The 15,258-nt window shown below is 44.0% G+C and overlaps 1 protein-coding gene across 4 annotated transcripts in view; it reads left to right on the forward strand.

Annotated features, from left to right (window-relative positions):
- Positions 1-15,258, forward strand: part of CEPT1 (choline/ethanolamine phosphotransferase 1) — a 30,907-nt gene that overhangs the window by 212 nt on the left and 15,437 nt on the right. The window contains exons 2-5 of one of the 4 annotated variants that reach the window (XM_040085354.2): positions 1,448-1,848; positions 5,202-5,349; positions 6,396-6,537; positions 14,052-14,136. In XM_040085354.2, coding sequence (XP_039941288.1) covers positions 1,510-1,848; positions 5,202-5,349; positions 6,396-6,537; positions 14,052-14,136 — 714 coding nt within the window. In that variant the 5' untranslated portion in view covers positions 1,448-1,509. Of the gene's footprint in view, positions 1-117; positions 335-409; positions 598-1,447; positions 1,849-5,201; positions 5,350-6,395; positions 6,538-14,051; positions 14,137-15,258 lie in introns of those variants that run through there. The other 3 variants (XM_040085352.1, XM_040085353.2, XM_040085351.2) reach the window with 3 other exon arrangements.

Below are 15,258 nucleotides of genomic sequence, written 5' to 3' on the forward strand. Positions count from 1 at the left end.
GGGAAGAGCCCCGAGGTGGAGCTGGGCCCCTCCCCGGCTTGGTCCGGGGGGAGCCGGGCTGCGCCGCGGGCGGGGGCGAAGAGTTGGGGCCGGGGGTGCCCGGGCCCCTCCCTGGCCGGGTGTTTGCCGGGCCCGGTGGGAGTCCCGCGGCAGCCGGGCCGGATGTTCGTTTTGGAGAACGAGGCGCTCCTGGGCTCGTTTCCCCCAGGCTCATCCCCTCAGGATGAGGGAAAAGCCCAGTTTAACGCACTGGGAGTAGTTTTTCTGGTCGTCCAGGGCAATACCCACAGGGACCTCCGCGGTGACTAAGTGTGGTCTCCTGGCGATTGGAGAGGTGCGGCTCTGCTTCCTCTAGGAGCTTATCGAGCACAGCGAAGGCCCTGCCACTTTCTCTTCTCCTTCTGACGGGGCTGCCTGAGGTGGCTTTTCACTGCTGGAATTTGCTTTGCTGAGGGCGTGGAGAGTGGAGCTGAGAGCACTTCTTCTTAGGCCAGTGACGGCCTTTGATTAGCAGTTTTCTCTACCCATGCACTGTGGATGGTTTTAGAGCTCTCGGTCTTCTTCCTTTCTCTGCTTTATGTGCTGGACTTCAACCAGGTGTGGTGTGGTGTGGTTTTTTTTTTTTTTGTGTGTGTGGTGGTTTTTTTTTTTTTTTTTTAAATTTCCACCCGTTGTTGTCTCCTACAGATAAACAACAAACTCTTATTTTTAGTCTCATTTCTCTACTGCTTCTCTACTTCCTGTGGAGAGTTACATCTGTCTGGTCATCTGCTTTCAAGGGAGCTGGAACATTGTGAGAGTCCTTGTTTGTGCTGGAAAAGCTGTTTCTGACCCTGTATTTTCTTTTCACAGCTGCTTCATGCTGTCTCTGGCCAACTAAAGCTCTCCACCTCCTGCATGTTACTTGTGTCTCTTGAAAGTTGAACGTTCAATGAGCTGGGTTAAATTTAGAGGGCAAAAAAGCTACAGCAAAACTGAAATAAGGAACTAAAATCTGAAAAAAAAATGCATAACTGTTTTTAAGTGGTTGTCCAGCATCACTGTGGAGACAAAGCTGCTCCAAGCCAATTTAATTTAAGACTTCTTAGTATCGGTACAGTTTTTAGTGCTGTCAGTTGATAACCTGACTGGTGTCACCTGCTCTCCTGGAAAAGGAGAAAGCACAGAAGAAAAGAAAGCACAACTCACTGCTGTGGTGGGAATTTCTGCTGCTGCTGGAATTTCAGCTGGTGGCTGCAAGGTTTTACAGCTGCACTGGAAACACTCGTTTCTTGTCATTCCTTCAGCAGTTCTCCAAATAACTTCCTCTTTCAAAGGAGTAATTCTATAAAATCATCTTGCTTTGCTGATGGCAAATAAAATGCTCTTTAGGGCAGCAACTGGAAACTTTTGATATCGTAATATCTCATTAGTGTGCTTAGGTGCGTCTCATCCCTTTGTGTTGCAGGATCTTATGGTTCTCCAGTCCAGCTGCTGCCTGCCCAAGACAATTCCTAGGCCACCCAACCCATGAGTGGGCACAGGAGCATCAAGAGGCGATGTGGGGAGTCGCACCTGGAGGCCCCCGCGGGCTGTGGTCATGGCCCCACTGCTGCCTGCATGCTCAGCAAACTGGTGCAGCTGCCCACGCCACCCCTGTCCAAGCACCAGCTCAAACGGTTAGAGGAGCACAAATACCAGAGTGCTGGACGGTCCCTGCTTGAGCCCCTCATGCAGGGCTACTGGGAGTGGTTAGTTGGAAGAGTTCCAGCCTGGATTGCCCCCAATCTGATCACCATCATTGGACTGTTAATAAATATATTTACAACTCTGCTATTAGTATGTTACTGCCCAACAGCTACAGAGCAGGTGAGTTATGGACTCTTGACACTCTTTGTTTTGGTTACTGTCACTGGTTTGGGGTGGGTTGTTGCTTTGGGCAGACTGGTTCTTGCTGTTCAGCCTGCAGTCCTCGTCCTTGTAACCTGTTCTCTGCGAATGTTTGTGCCTCGCTGTGATGCTGGCGTGCAGAGAGAGCACACGTGGATGCTGGAGTGAGACAGCAGTTCCTGGGGCTAACACACCTAGTGGAGCAGTGTCTGACATTGAAGCAGCTGTGAGGGAACTGCTGCACAAGGCTCAGCCCTGCCAGGAGTTGGAGCAGTGGCTCTGCAGCTGCCTGGCCTGTGTGGCAGGAGGAATTGGTACCTGTTTACTTTCAGTGCCCAGAACAGGGTGACTCCCCCTCGGCTCTGGGATCGGAGTTGCCACACGAGCCAGGTGGGTTGGACGTGCTGGGGCTGCAGCAGAGCCAAGGCACTGAGCTCTAGATGAGTGCCACTTAAGCTATCTAAGGTGGTGCAACCAAACCCAGCTTAGTGAGCCACAGGGACGCCTTCCTGGGGCCCAGCAGGTTCTGTGTCCTGGCAGCTCAGTCAGGACTTTGGCACAGTGTGGTGGAGCTTTGGGAACACGGAGTTGTGTTCCTGATATGTGGCCGTGCTGTGAGGAGGTCAGATAAAAGTCAGTGGTTTTATTCTTTGTTCTGAATGCTTTTAACGCTCCTGACCTGCCCTGAGCAGAACTTTTAACCTGATTTTGGGGGTACAAAAGTCTTTTTGAGGCATTTCAACTTCTCTTTATCACCAGTTACCTCATAAGGCACTTGAAGACTCATTTCTGTGCACTTGAAAAATTTTCGCTTGAATGTTGAATCTTACAAGCTGCTTTTATGTGTGTGCACTGAGGAAGGGAGTTATTTAATATAGAAATGTGTTGCACACCAAATGGCTGGGAATGTCTCAAGAGTTCCAGCTTTTACAATATCTGAACTCCTTCCTAACCAAGTCTCCCAGCTGACGTTAGGAATCCAGCAGGACACAGTTTGTTCCCCACTGGACTCCAAAATCTCACGTAAGCTGGCACAGTCAGCACTGTATTCCTGCTCCACGTATGACATAGGAAAGGGATGTTTGCTTCTCCTAGAAATCTGTTGAAATAGAGTGTTTCACAATAATCTGTGGAATTTGGCAGGTGTAAGATAGATAGTGACTATTCAGTTTGAGCAGGGAATACTTGGAGCAGCTCCTTCCTTTTCCTGGCTGTGGCATTGTGGTGTGGGTTAGTTTAACTTGTGTTTGCTTCTAAGCTGGGCTGCATGGGGGCTCAGACTCTGAAATTCGGTCTGATAGAGAGACTTCAGCTCTCAGGAGCTGGTTTGGGTCACTAAACCAGATCAGAATTTAGAATTTGGAGAACAGTTGCATTTTGGTTGGTAATTAAACTTTTGCAGTACCCAGGAACCTGCACTCAGAATGTCAGAAAGTCAGTGTTAGCTGCAGGCTACTGTATGGAAGCACTGTTTGGTATTTAACAGTTTGAGAAGTACTTTGTGTGAGGTAAACGAGATTTTCTCCTCACTTGAACTAAAGAATAACTTCGTGCTGAGGCAGCTTTTGGCCTGATCTGATTTGCCACATGGCACAGCGTGAACAGGGAGGTGTTTTTTCAGCGTGTAGGAGCTGTGTGGGGAAGAAAATGGGGTTCTGAAACTGCAGGGGCAGAATTTCTCCCCCCCCCCCCCCCAACCACCAATTGATGTCTGATGTTAATTCTCTCCTCCTTGTAGCTCAGCCTTAGTTCTGCCTTTTTTCAAGTGTGACTCCTCCCTTCCTGTTGCTGAAAGGTGTAGCCAGGGCAGAGCTATAGCTCAGGCCTGGTGCAGCCAGAGAGTAAAGGAGATACAAATACTTCCTGCTTAGCTGGGAGGGCCCAGCTGGAAAAGTGCTGACTGATGAAATGGTACCTGAGTTTAAAACAAAAAAAAAAAAAAAGAAAAAAAAAAAAAAAAAAAAGAAAAAAAAAAAAAAAAAAAGAAAAATTGCCTGGATAAAGAGAGAGCTGTGAAATATTACTTGGATATAAATAGCTCTAAGTGGAAACACCTACACTGCTCATGAAAGGAGAGCCAGCAGACTGATTTTTAAGTTTATAGAGAAACCTTCAGGGTGATGCAATTTGACTTAACTGTGGCAGATAAAATCTGTACATGAGGGATAAAAATGGGAGGGAATTTTGTGGCATCAGAACCTTTTCTAAATGTGGTGCTCTGCTCTTGGTGACACATTTCCACTTTTTCACCTTGTGCTGTTTGTGCAGACACTCCTGAAAGCAGAGCACAATGGCAGCTTTTGGGGAAGAATGAACTGTTCTGGTAAATGCAGGGGCAATGCAAGCTGTAGAAGGAAATATATTTATTTATAATTATATACGGTAATAAATACATTTTATTTATATTTAATTTGATGTGCTAAGAATTAGTTAAGGTTGGCCAAAGCCAGGTGGACTCCGGGGATTATGAGAGGCAGGTCAGCTTGATTAAACTGTATTTGGATTTTGTTGGTGTGGTCTGTAAAATAAAGCTGCTCATAAATGCTCACTTCTTCAAAGTGTATCAAATGTGAAGATTGAAAAATAGCCAATAATCTCTGATTTATGAATGTGTAAACAGAGAGAGTAATGGCAACTCCCCAGCTTTTGTGCTCTTTAGGGTTTATGCTTTAAAAAGCATAAAAAAGTTTGGACTGTAATCTTTGCTCTAGCAGGGTTTGGCATTGTTTGTGTTTCTGTCAGAGTAGAAAATGTTACCATGAACGTGACCATTAAGGGTTCTTAACATAGCTTTGGCAAAGCTGCTGCTGCCTCGTGCTGGAGGGAGCAGTTGGTGGCTGAGGGGCTGTGTTGCAGAGCTCCAGAAATGTTCTTGGACTCAGTCTGGGCACTGGCAGTGACACAGCTCTCAACTGGTGAGTGGTGAAGGGCTGGTGAAGAGCTCATTTGTGACAAAGTGGGGGGCTAAAAGTTCCCAAGTTTCTGGAATCACTGGGACCTCTCGCTTGTATTTAACGAGGACTTTTGTTGTGCACCGCCTTGCAAATGTAGTATTACAATTTTTCCAGCTGTGCAGTGCAGCTTCCTGCTTTAGAGCAGGGGCTGTAGCTGTTAATCTGTCACTGGTTTATTTACATTCCACATGTAACAACCCATTCTGTCCGTCCTTGCAAGGACCAGCTGCTGAAAGGTCCCTGGGTGAGGAGGATATATGTGCAAAGGGAAAACGGTTGTCAGGCTGTGGGACAGCTCAGCTGCAGGCTTTTTTGTTTGTTCGTTTGTTTTTCTTTAATATTATTTTAAACCTTATTGTGATTTCCTTTCCCTCTTAGGCACCTCCCTGGGCATACATTGCTTGTGCTTGTGGCCTTTTCATCTACCAGTCCCTGGATGCTATAGATGGAAAACAAGCAAGAAGGACAAATAGCAGCACTCCGTTAGGAGAGCTTTTTGATCATGGCTGTGATTCATTGTCCACAGGTATTGTTGTCACTTTTAATTGAAGTAGGAGGATTAAGTTACACTGTTTCAGGAATCAAATCTGCAGTACAATAAAAAAGCTTCTTTACTGAAGAAAGGACAACTGATAGTGCTGAATGTATCACTTTCACCTGAGAAAGTCACCTTTCTTTCCACAGAACAGTGCTCTGGATCAGCTGAATGTCTTCTCTTGTGTTACTTTGAAAACAAAACTAAGCATGTGACAAATTCAGCCTGAGCCAGCATTTTTCTCTGTGATGCTTTAGCAGAGTCTTGGTTCTAAAATATTTTCTATAAGAAGTTGTCAGAATACTCTGCTATATTATTTCATATTGACTTGATACAGAGTGATACCAAGACAAGTCTAAGCAGTGGGACTCTACAAGTCGGAGTTTAAGATTAGAATTGTCCAGGTCACTTCCTGGGTAGGTGGAGTTCATTGAGCCAGCCTGAAGTTTAACCCCATTACAAAAAAAAAAGTAAAATCATAGAATATCTTGAGTTGGAAGGGTCCCATATGATTCAGTCCAACTCCTGATCGGGTGTTTTGGGTTTCTTAAATTCTAAAGGTCTTAGGCTTTAAATTTTATGACTCTTTATCAGAGTTGTATATGGAAAGGGTGGGGGGGAAAGCATGTTACACATCCTGAATATATCCAGGCCTTTGATTTTCTTAATGGCATCAGAAAAATTCAGAAGACAGGGAAAAATGTCTGGCAAATGCAGGAGAAAACCCCAAAGCTGTCTGCAGGCGCAGAAATCACTCAAGTCCCTTAATGAGATTAGACATCACAGGAAATAAAAATGTAAGAGACTTAGAAACCCTTAATATTAATGACTTCTAATAACTGATATGGATTGAAATCTGTGCTGTGCAGCCTATATGTTTTCAAGTGGAAGCATTAATCTCTTATGTCTGTGAAAGAACCATGCCAGAATAACCTTCCCACTGTCCCTCCTCTGGGACAGCGTTGTTAGCTTTGCTTCTGGTGAGGATCCTTACACACATCCACCCTTTTCACTCTGTGACTGATTTTCTCCTGCAGTCTTTGTGGTTTTGGGAACTTGTATTGCTGTGCAGCTGGGCACCAACCCTGACTGGATGTTCTTTTGTTGTTTTGCTGCGACATTCATGTTTTACTGCGCGCACTGGCAGACGTACGTCTCAGGAACGCTGCGCTTCGGCATGTAAGTACCTGGCTAAGAGACAGGGAAAGGCACTCTGTTCTCCTGAATTGCACCTTGTGTGGCCATAGTGCAGCTCCTCAGAGCAGTAGGAAATTGTTTCTATCCATAGTGACACACTTAGAGCTTCTGGCAGATGTTGGATCTGTAATTAATAGTGAATGTTCCTTAGCTTGTGTTAGAAGTGGTAAAATATCATTTTGACCTATTAGTTAATTAGAGCTTTTGATGTGATGCAAAGCTGAATAAGTGATGGAAAGTACCTGCTGTTTTATCCCTAGATTGGAATGCTTTGGTCAGATGGTGGCAGTCTGGCTTTAGCATTCATTAAACTGTCTTGATACTGCTTGCTTGTGATGTGCAGTTACTTGGTAATGTTAACCCTAACTCTTAAAATATACTGTATTAATTGCCATTGTGCCTCCAGTTTAAAATTTTGAATCCCTTTTGGTTAGTGCAGATCATGGTTCTGTCAATAAATGGAACCAAAATTGCAATGCCAAGAAGGTCAGGAGCAGAAATCCTGTTTCCTGCTGGATGAGTCTGGGTGGGAGGTGCAGCACAAGCACTTGGTGAACTGTGGGATTCTCTAATCTTAATGGGGAAATAAATGTATTCTATGTTGAAAATTTGTTCCGTGTTTGTGTTCACAGAGTAAAGAAACACATTTCAAATAAATGCACTGCAGATTTTTTTTTTCTTTTTGCATCTGGAAACTGAAATTTGCTCTTAGTTTATGGAATTTTGAAACAATTCTCCAGCTACATACAGATGTCTAATAGACTGTTATTTATGGTGTATAATTGCTGGTCTGTAGGTGCCCAGATACTGCTAAAACAGTACAACTGTTGGCCTCTTGTATATGACAGCTTTTATTGGCAGGATACCGTTACAGTAATGCAGATGCTCTTGAGAAACCTCAGTGTTTCCGCTCAAAAATTTAAGATGTTGAATCAGTTTTAAATGTCTATTAGAGGAAGAAAAGAAGAAAATCTAGACTTCTGTTCCAACTCTGACTACACTGAAACAGATTGACTGAAACTGTCCCATTCTAGTACTTAAATCTTTAAGATAAGGCATGTGGCTCAATTTGTTTCCCGTTCTAGGAGTCTCACTTTCATGCTGTACTAAAGATCTGAATGCTTTTATCTCCCTTTGAACTTTACATGGCCCTGATAATCAAAGATTTCTGATTATTGATCAAAGAACACAAATGCCCAACCTTGACATGTGCTTGACTTTACAGATGGAAGTATCAACCTCCCCAAACTGCTGTTGTGCTGCAGAGAAGTTTTTGGGTCAGTGCTGGTGTTCACTGGGACATTCCTTTGTGAGGAGTCTGTATTTTGGATGCATTTCTCAGCAAATTAGATTTTTCTGCCTGGCCTTATAATATAAGAATGTGGTGACCATTAATATGTAGCTAATTCAGAGGAGGCACTAAGCACCTAAATGTGTGTATCATTAATTTAGATAGCACAGCACTTTGTAGTAAACACATTTGTTCCTTCTTTTACCCTGTGGCACAAGGTTAATAGACTGTCATAAGCTGATGTTGTTCATTTTAATGCAAAAACAATGAGAATATTTATCCAGTTAAAGAGATTCTCACTGTTTGACTTTTTTTTGGTGAATCTTTCATTTCACTAATCTAAAACTGAAAAATAGGTATTTTATCAAACCTTTCAGATTCACTGCAGTGCGCATACATAGGTATCCTTCATCCTGAGTAAGTGGGATCAGAGACAGCTGTTGGAAGAGCCAAAAAGATCTTGTGCATGGGAGTTTTTAATGTATATCTATATCCCATGTCATGGCTCTCAAAAATCCTCAGAGAGAGGGTTTAGTAATGGTGTTTTAGGGAATGTGATGGTGGTTTTGACTGGCCTTAATTCCTAGGCAGCAGGAAAGAGCAGACAGCTGGTTATCACTTACTCTATTTGTGATGGGATATGTCTGAGAAATTGTATATCAGTGCAGAGAGAACTCAATAATCAAACAGCTTGGAGAAGAGCAGAGGGTGCTAAAGGGGGAGATTGTATTTCACTGCCACACAGGTCTGAAGTGTTCAATTATAGAATCAACCAGTCTTGCTGGAAAAGTCCATCTTAAAAAAACCAGGGAAATTAGCATGTCAGACAAAGTGTGTGCTTGTGGAACAGTGTGTCATTTGTGTATGGGGAAGGGGCTGCAGCACCAGGAGCAGCTGGGGGAGTTTGGAGGGCTCAGCCTGGAGAAAAGGAGGCTCAGGGGGGACAGGAGGGTGCAGCCAGGAGGGGGTCAGGCTCTGCTCCCAGGGAACAGGGACAGAGGAAACGGCATCAAGCTGCACCAGGGAAGGGTCAGGTTGGACATCAGGAGGAATTGCTCCCTTGGAGGAGTGGTCAGACCATGAAAGGAGCTCCTCAGGGAGGTTTGGAGTCACCATCCCTGGCCAGGGAACAACTGGATGTTGCACTCATTGCTTGGGGCTGGTGACAAGGTGGGGATCGGTCAGGCTGGACTTGCTGATCCTGGAGGGCTTTTCCAACCTCAGTGATTCCATGGTTCTCTCTGGTGTCACTGCACCAGCTTTGGCAGGTCCCTGAAGCTGAGCAGAGCATGTCAGACTGCATGGCAGGATCAGTGCCCCTGAGGGAGTAGGAAATGGGATCCATTCTGTGAGATGCCTACAGATTCTGCAGGTGGGGGAGGAAAACTTTGTTCAGTTGGGCCTGATTACTGAATCCATGAGCTGTGTAGGTTCTTTATCTTCTCCCTGACAGCTATGGGGGGGTCCCTGTGCTGCTCCAGGATCTAGAATAATCAGTTGAGTCAATAAAGTCCTGTGATCTGTCTCCATCTTCAAATGATTGCATAATTTCATTAGATCCTGGCAGCCACTGTGCTCTTCTAAAAGCAACTGGTGTTGGCTGAACAGCTCAAATAATAGCTAGAGGTCAGTATTGCTTAAAAATTCCCCAGGAGGAAACAGGAAATGTCTCAAGACAAGTGGGGCAGGCTCCAGGAAAACCACTGTAATGATATCAGCAGTGCAAAGGCAGCAAGGAACAGCAGGGATAGAGTTAAATGTAGAAGTTTTACTTAAAACATCTGATCTGGGAATGATCTTAAGGAAGAACATGAATACTCAGCACATTTGAAAAAGAAAAAGGTGACTTTGAATGGCAGAGAGACACTTACACTGTATTGGAGCAGCCCAAATAAAGACTTGGTTCTCCTGACCTAGTTTCCAGCATAGGAACCAGTTTGTCTGGGTTGTGGGCACAGCATGAGCTGAGCCATGTATTGGGGCAGCCATCACTGGGGCACCTCTGCTTTGGGAACAGAGGATTTTTTCCTGCATATCCCAAAAACCAAACTGGCAAGCTGTGATGGACTTCCAGGTGTCCTTGTGGAAGCAGATGTGATCTACTTTAGGAACATGCTGCAGAAAACAGATGATTAGGGAATATGGTGAGCAAATCCTGTTATCTGGAACTCAGGTGTGATCACCTGGTTCTTCCCCAGTCCAGGGTTATCCCACTTGGATTCAGCAGTGGTCCTGGTCCCTGCAGGAAATGCAGGAGGAGAAGCAAGTATGTGCGGGCTCAGGGTGTTTCCAGCTGCTCAAGGTCAGAGCACAGCCTGAGTGCAGGGGCTGTCCCACATGCAGGGGGTCAGAGCTGGATTCTGCAGCACAGCTCAGAAACACAGAATCATGGAATTGGTTGAGTGGGAAGGGACATTAAGCTCATCCAGTTCCACCCCTGCCATGGGCAGGGACACCTTCCACTAGCCCGAGTTGCTCCAAGTCTTGTCCAACCTGGCCGTGGACACTTACAGGCATGGGGCAGCCACAGCTTCTCTGGGCTCTGTGCCAGGGCCTCACCTCCCTCACAGGGGAGAATTTCTTCTCAATATCCCATGTAACCCTGCCCTCTGGCAGTGCGAAAGCCATTCTCTCTTGTCCAACCTGGGTGTTTTCTTGAGAGATGTGAGACAAACTGCTCAGGTAAAGTACTGGTGCACTTGTTCATGATGGAAGTGCTGGAGGTGCTGAATCATGCTGAAAAAAAGCAGTGGAGACTGAACACTCAAGGGTCCATCCAGAGACATGAGGGTGCTGCTGTACCATGGTCTCCAGCAGTTCTCCTACAAGTTACTGTGTTATCTGGTTTATTCTAACCTTTTAAAATGAAAATACCAAAAGTTGGTGATGCTAGGAATTATAGCTGTGTATATATGTGTAAATATAGACACAGGGCGATGGAAATTAGTTTCCAAGGAAGCTTCACAAAGGAACATCAGAAATATAAGAGGAAGAATCAGTTTTTGCTACCTTTCGTATAACTGAAAAGTTAAAAATGGCTACTTTCCTGTTGGAATAATAATCCCCAGAGAAAACAGAAGAATTCAGGCTGCTGAACAAAACAGCCTTTCTTGTGGAGAGCTGGAGAATTTGAGGGAACATTCCTGTTCAGTGACTTTGGAGCAGCTGTACAGGCCCAAGAGCCTGTGGGATAATGGGTTGGTTCATCTGAGCCCTGTCACCACTGCTGCCACTAAGGTCCAAATGAGAGGTGAGGAAATGGGGCTGGATTTCAGAAAGGAGCTAAGCCAACATTCCTCTTCAGCCGAGGAGGAGTTGGTGTTATGTCTTATATAGACAACACGCACCAAATACTGAAATACAGGGATGAAAACCTTCCAAGTCCAAGTGTAGCACATTGAGTTCTTGCTCCTGGGAACAGCCTCAGGTTCTCCACTCTGAGATAAGGCAATAATCCCCATGATTGCAAAGCTTAAAACTTTCTAACACTTGTAGAACTTTTACACCCAGATTATTTACAGAAGAGAGTCTGAGGCTAAGTAGAGCCTCTGTTGATGTCAGAGGGTGTTGGATTCTCTGTGCTTGCAAGCAGGATGTGTTGAAGTGTCTGTGTGGTGGGTGTGAAATTTGGTGCTGGTAACCTGCACCTCCTGCTCCCTCAGCTGCACTGGCAGCGTCACAGAAATCTGTGCAGCTGCTGAGGGCTCATGGAAGAGGTGGGAGGTAATTTCCACATCCTCCTCCTCTTTCCTCCCACAAGTCCTTCAACAGCATTTCCAGCCATGATCCCATTGGTTACCTGTGGTGATGCTGATCCTGATTGTTCTAATAAATCCTTGGAGTTCTCACTGCTCTGTGAAATAATGAACTACAACATAACAAGCACATGGTTATTGCCTGACCTGTGCAACTTCTATGTACTTCTGTGAGCAGCAGAAGGAAAAAATTACATATTGGATATGTATAATAACAAGGAAAGGGGCTTGTGGCCCATTTTTAATATTATTTTTCCCTCAATATGAATTTCCTGGTGCTGGAAATAATTCTAATTCATATTTCATTTTTTTCTGTACAGTTCACTTTATTCACGCTATTGTATTTCATTGCATCCACGTGAAACTGCTGGGTTGGAATGAGTTAGGATGAAACTCTAATTAAGCATTTGCACTTCTGGCATGTGACTCTCAGCATGTCTTTGTCTTGTGTTCTGATGTTGAACATTCTTTTCTTGGTGCTGTGGTTCCCTTAAGAAAACAGTCCTTTGTCTCCTGCTCAGACTGCCAGTTTATTGCCCAGCCTTAGTAATCCCACTTGCAAGCTCAGTAGATACCGTTGAGACAGATGGAAGAATCATCATTTTTTAGACCAGAGCATTAACTGGTAGATGGATCCCTGTGAGTTTTCCAGCCCTGTAACTTCTGTTTTCTGTTGAGGCAGGAGTGTTTTTCTTGTCTGCTGTGATTTGAGATTTTTCATGGAGTTTTGTGTGTTGGGAGAGGAAGGGGAGGATGGTGCATAGACCTCCCCCGTAGTTTCACACAGCCTTAAAAAGCTGTATTAGATCATCTGTGTTGCTAGTGATTGACTTGATTTCAGGGCCATCTCCAGTGTAAGTGTCTGCTTCCTGTTGTCATTGGATCGTTTTTTCAAGACATTTCTCCACTTGAATTCAGTTTGGATTCCCTGTTAGCACAAGGAAGGGACTGACTGCAGCTGTCTCTGAGCCCTGAGCCAGTGGTGGCTCTTGAATTGTCTAATGACCTGTTTAGTTAAACAGGGCCTTTAAGAATTGCCCATGGAATACACTCAATAAATTCGCACTGACAAGGGAATATTCTGGATGCAGCACTAATCCCCTGTGTGTTAATTGGCTTCAGACTCAGAACCCTGACAGGGTTCCCAGCAGAGCAGGCACAGGCATTGTCAGTGTCAGCATCTCAGTGGAGTGAAGCACATGCCAAGGTCACTGCCCCTTCGTAAACTTCCCAGATGATGTTTAAAAAAATGGATCTATGTCTGAATTATAAATACCACCTAAAATAACATAGAAAAAAAGGAACAGAAACTGTTGCTGTTGTGAAGCACCAAAGTAGCTGTGGGGTTTACTCATGGGGCTTTTTCTTCCTATATTCCCTAAAATGCCAACTATAACCTCTCCCAGCTATTTACTGTGTAATGTGCTGTGATAGTTAAACTGAAAATGCTTATCAGGTTGAACTTCAGTGGCCCCTCTCCTCAGATCATCACTGCACCTGAGCCCTGCAGTGGGGCCACAACGACCTTTCTGTGCTGCCCCTTTTTAATCCCTTGGGATGATGGGTGTCTGTTCCAGCACACTCTGATAAGGACAGCAATAAACAGGAGCTGTGTTCTAGCTGAGCCTGCTGCTGTTGATTTTTTTTTTTTTTTTTTTTTTTTTTTTTTTTTTTTTTTTTTTGGAACCAGATGGTTTGAAGTTTTTTTTAATTTGATCCCATTTAAAAATCTTTTTGTTATGGTAAAATGCAGATTTATGGCACTCTATTAAGAGAAAGGGTGGTTTCTATGGCTCTGTCTGGTCCAGCCTATTTTTTCATCCCTTTGTCGGGGGTGAAAAATAAATATATACGGAATGGAGTACAATTACCCCTGAGCAGGGGTACAGAGCTCACTTCTTGGAGAGTTATTTGCCAAGGCACGGCATGAGGAAGGAGGTGAAACTTCTAACTTTCCCTCTGAGGTGTCAAACTGAAATACAATTTGCATTTCTGCTCCACTGAAACATGCAGGAGCATCTTCAGCTAAATAATTCATATATTCAGTGTCATTTGCAGACACAAACATGAGGTCAGGAGATGAGAGTCCTGGATTGTGCTTGGTTATGGATTTTATTCGCCGTGACTATGAACAAGGAATTACATTCATTCTCTCATGCACACACCAAATGATTGTTTTTCCTCATGTGTCAGAGTGATGTGGTAAAACTGTAAATTGCAGAAGTTCTGAATGAAGATTTAAATGTGTAAAATATTATGTGGGTTAAAATTCTTTTGTTAATTCATTAATACTCCCGGGTTTTGTGGTTGTTCATCCCTTCCCTGACCTGCCCTTTGAATCATCAAACCCTGGATTTTGTCCTTTAGCCTGACTGAAGATGTTTTAATGGCTCCCCCTCAGAGCAGTGCTCAGGAGAATGTTCTGAACTGTTTCTCTCCCTCGCATGTAGATTTGATGTGACAGAGTCCATGCTCTGCACTGTAGCCATCCAGCTCCTCACGGGAACGCTGGGGCCCTTGTTCTGGAATGACACGGTAAAGCTTTGCTTGGCAGCAGCATGGAGTGATCAGGGCAGCACCTTTGTCATGCACTGCTCTGGGGAAAGCAGCTTCTCCAGGAGAGCTCACCGGTGTTTTCATGTTTAACACAAGGAGGAAAAGTATTTGAACGAGTAGGAAAAATTTGATTTAACCGGAAACAAATTTATTTGAAAGCGTCACGTTTTATTTGAAACCAAAGCAAAACCTGCCTGTTCAAGAAAAATTGGGTTTAAACTTTTGATCACAGTTTTGGCTTCACCTAAAAGCCAAGCAGGGCTGTGGAAGCAGCTCTAAGTGGGGTGTGGAATAATGTTGTTGGAACTATTTTTTTAAAAGAGCTTCTTTTGTTGCTGCAATTTCGGTACCTTTCCACCAAAAAAAGGAGGATTTCTTAGCTCTTTCAGGGAGCTGTCTTGTGTAATAACTTAAGAAGTCTGGTTAAAAGTGTCTGGTTTAAGCTGTGCACTTGATCCCTGTGCTTGTAGCTTCCTTTCCAGCTTGTCTTTATTTTCAAAATGCTTTTTTTATGTCTGTGCTCAATAAATCCTCCTCCCTTCTAGTTTGCTAGCCTTAGAGAGGACTTTCTCTTCCTTATTTCACTTTTTTTTGGCTAATAGACTGTATGTGTTTGAGGTCCCCTCCCAATAAAATGTTATCATTAAAAGTAAATGGATTGGATTCCTTGAAATATCTCATAGATTATGATTATTATTGATGAATTTTTAGCCTGGATTTTTCCTTGAAATCTTTGAGGATATAAGAATAGCTTTTTGATCTCTTAGAACTGCATCATATGTTAAACAAAATGAGGTTATTTTTTTGGTGGTTGGTTTACGTAGCCTTTGTTGATGCTAATTATTTTCTAATAGTTCTTTTGTTTTTCTGTGTAGTAGCTCAGCAAAATGTCTGCTTTCAGGAGGTTTTCTAGGAAGTTGAATTACTGGTTCTGCTTTAGATGCAGCACCATCAGCAATCTGATAAATCCTGACATGTCTCCCGCTGACCGTGGGAGCTGGGTGGCTCTAAAGGGAGCCAGGTGACATCAGTGACTAATTTTTGACATATTTTTAACATATTTTTTTCTTAATCTATGAAAGGCTGGAAATAGTGTCAGGA

This window comes from Hirundo rustica, chromosome 24 (genome assembly GCF_015227805.2).
Source record: "Hirundo rustica isolate bHirRus1 chromosome 24, bHirRus1.pri.v3, whole genome shotgun sequence".
Lineage (NCBI taxonomy): Eukaryota > Metazoa > Chordata > Aves > Passeriformes > Hirundinidae > Hirundo > Hirundo rustica.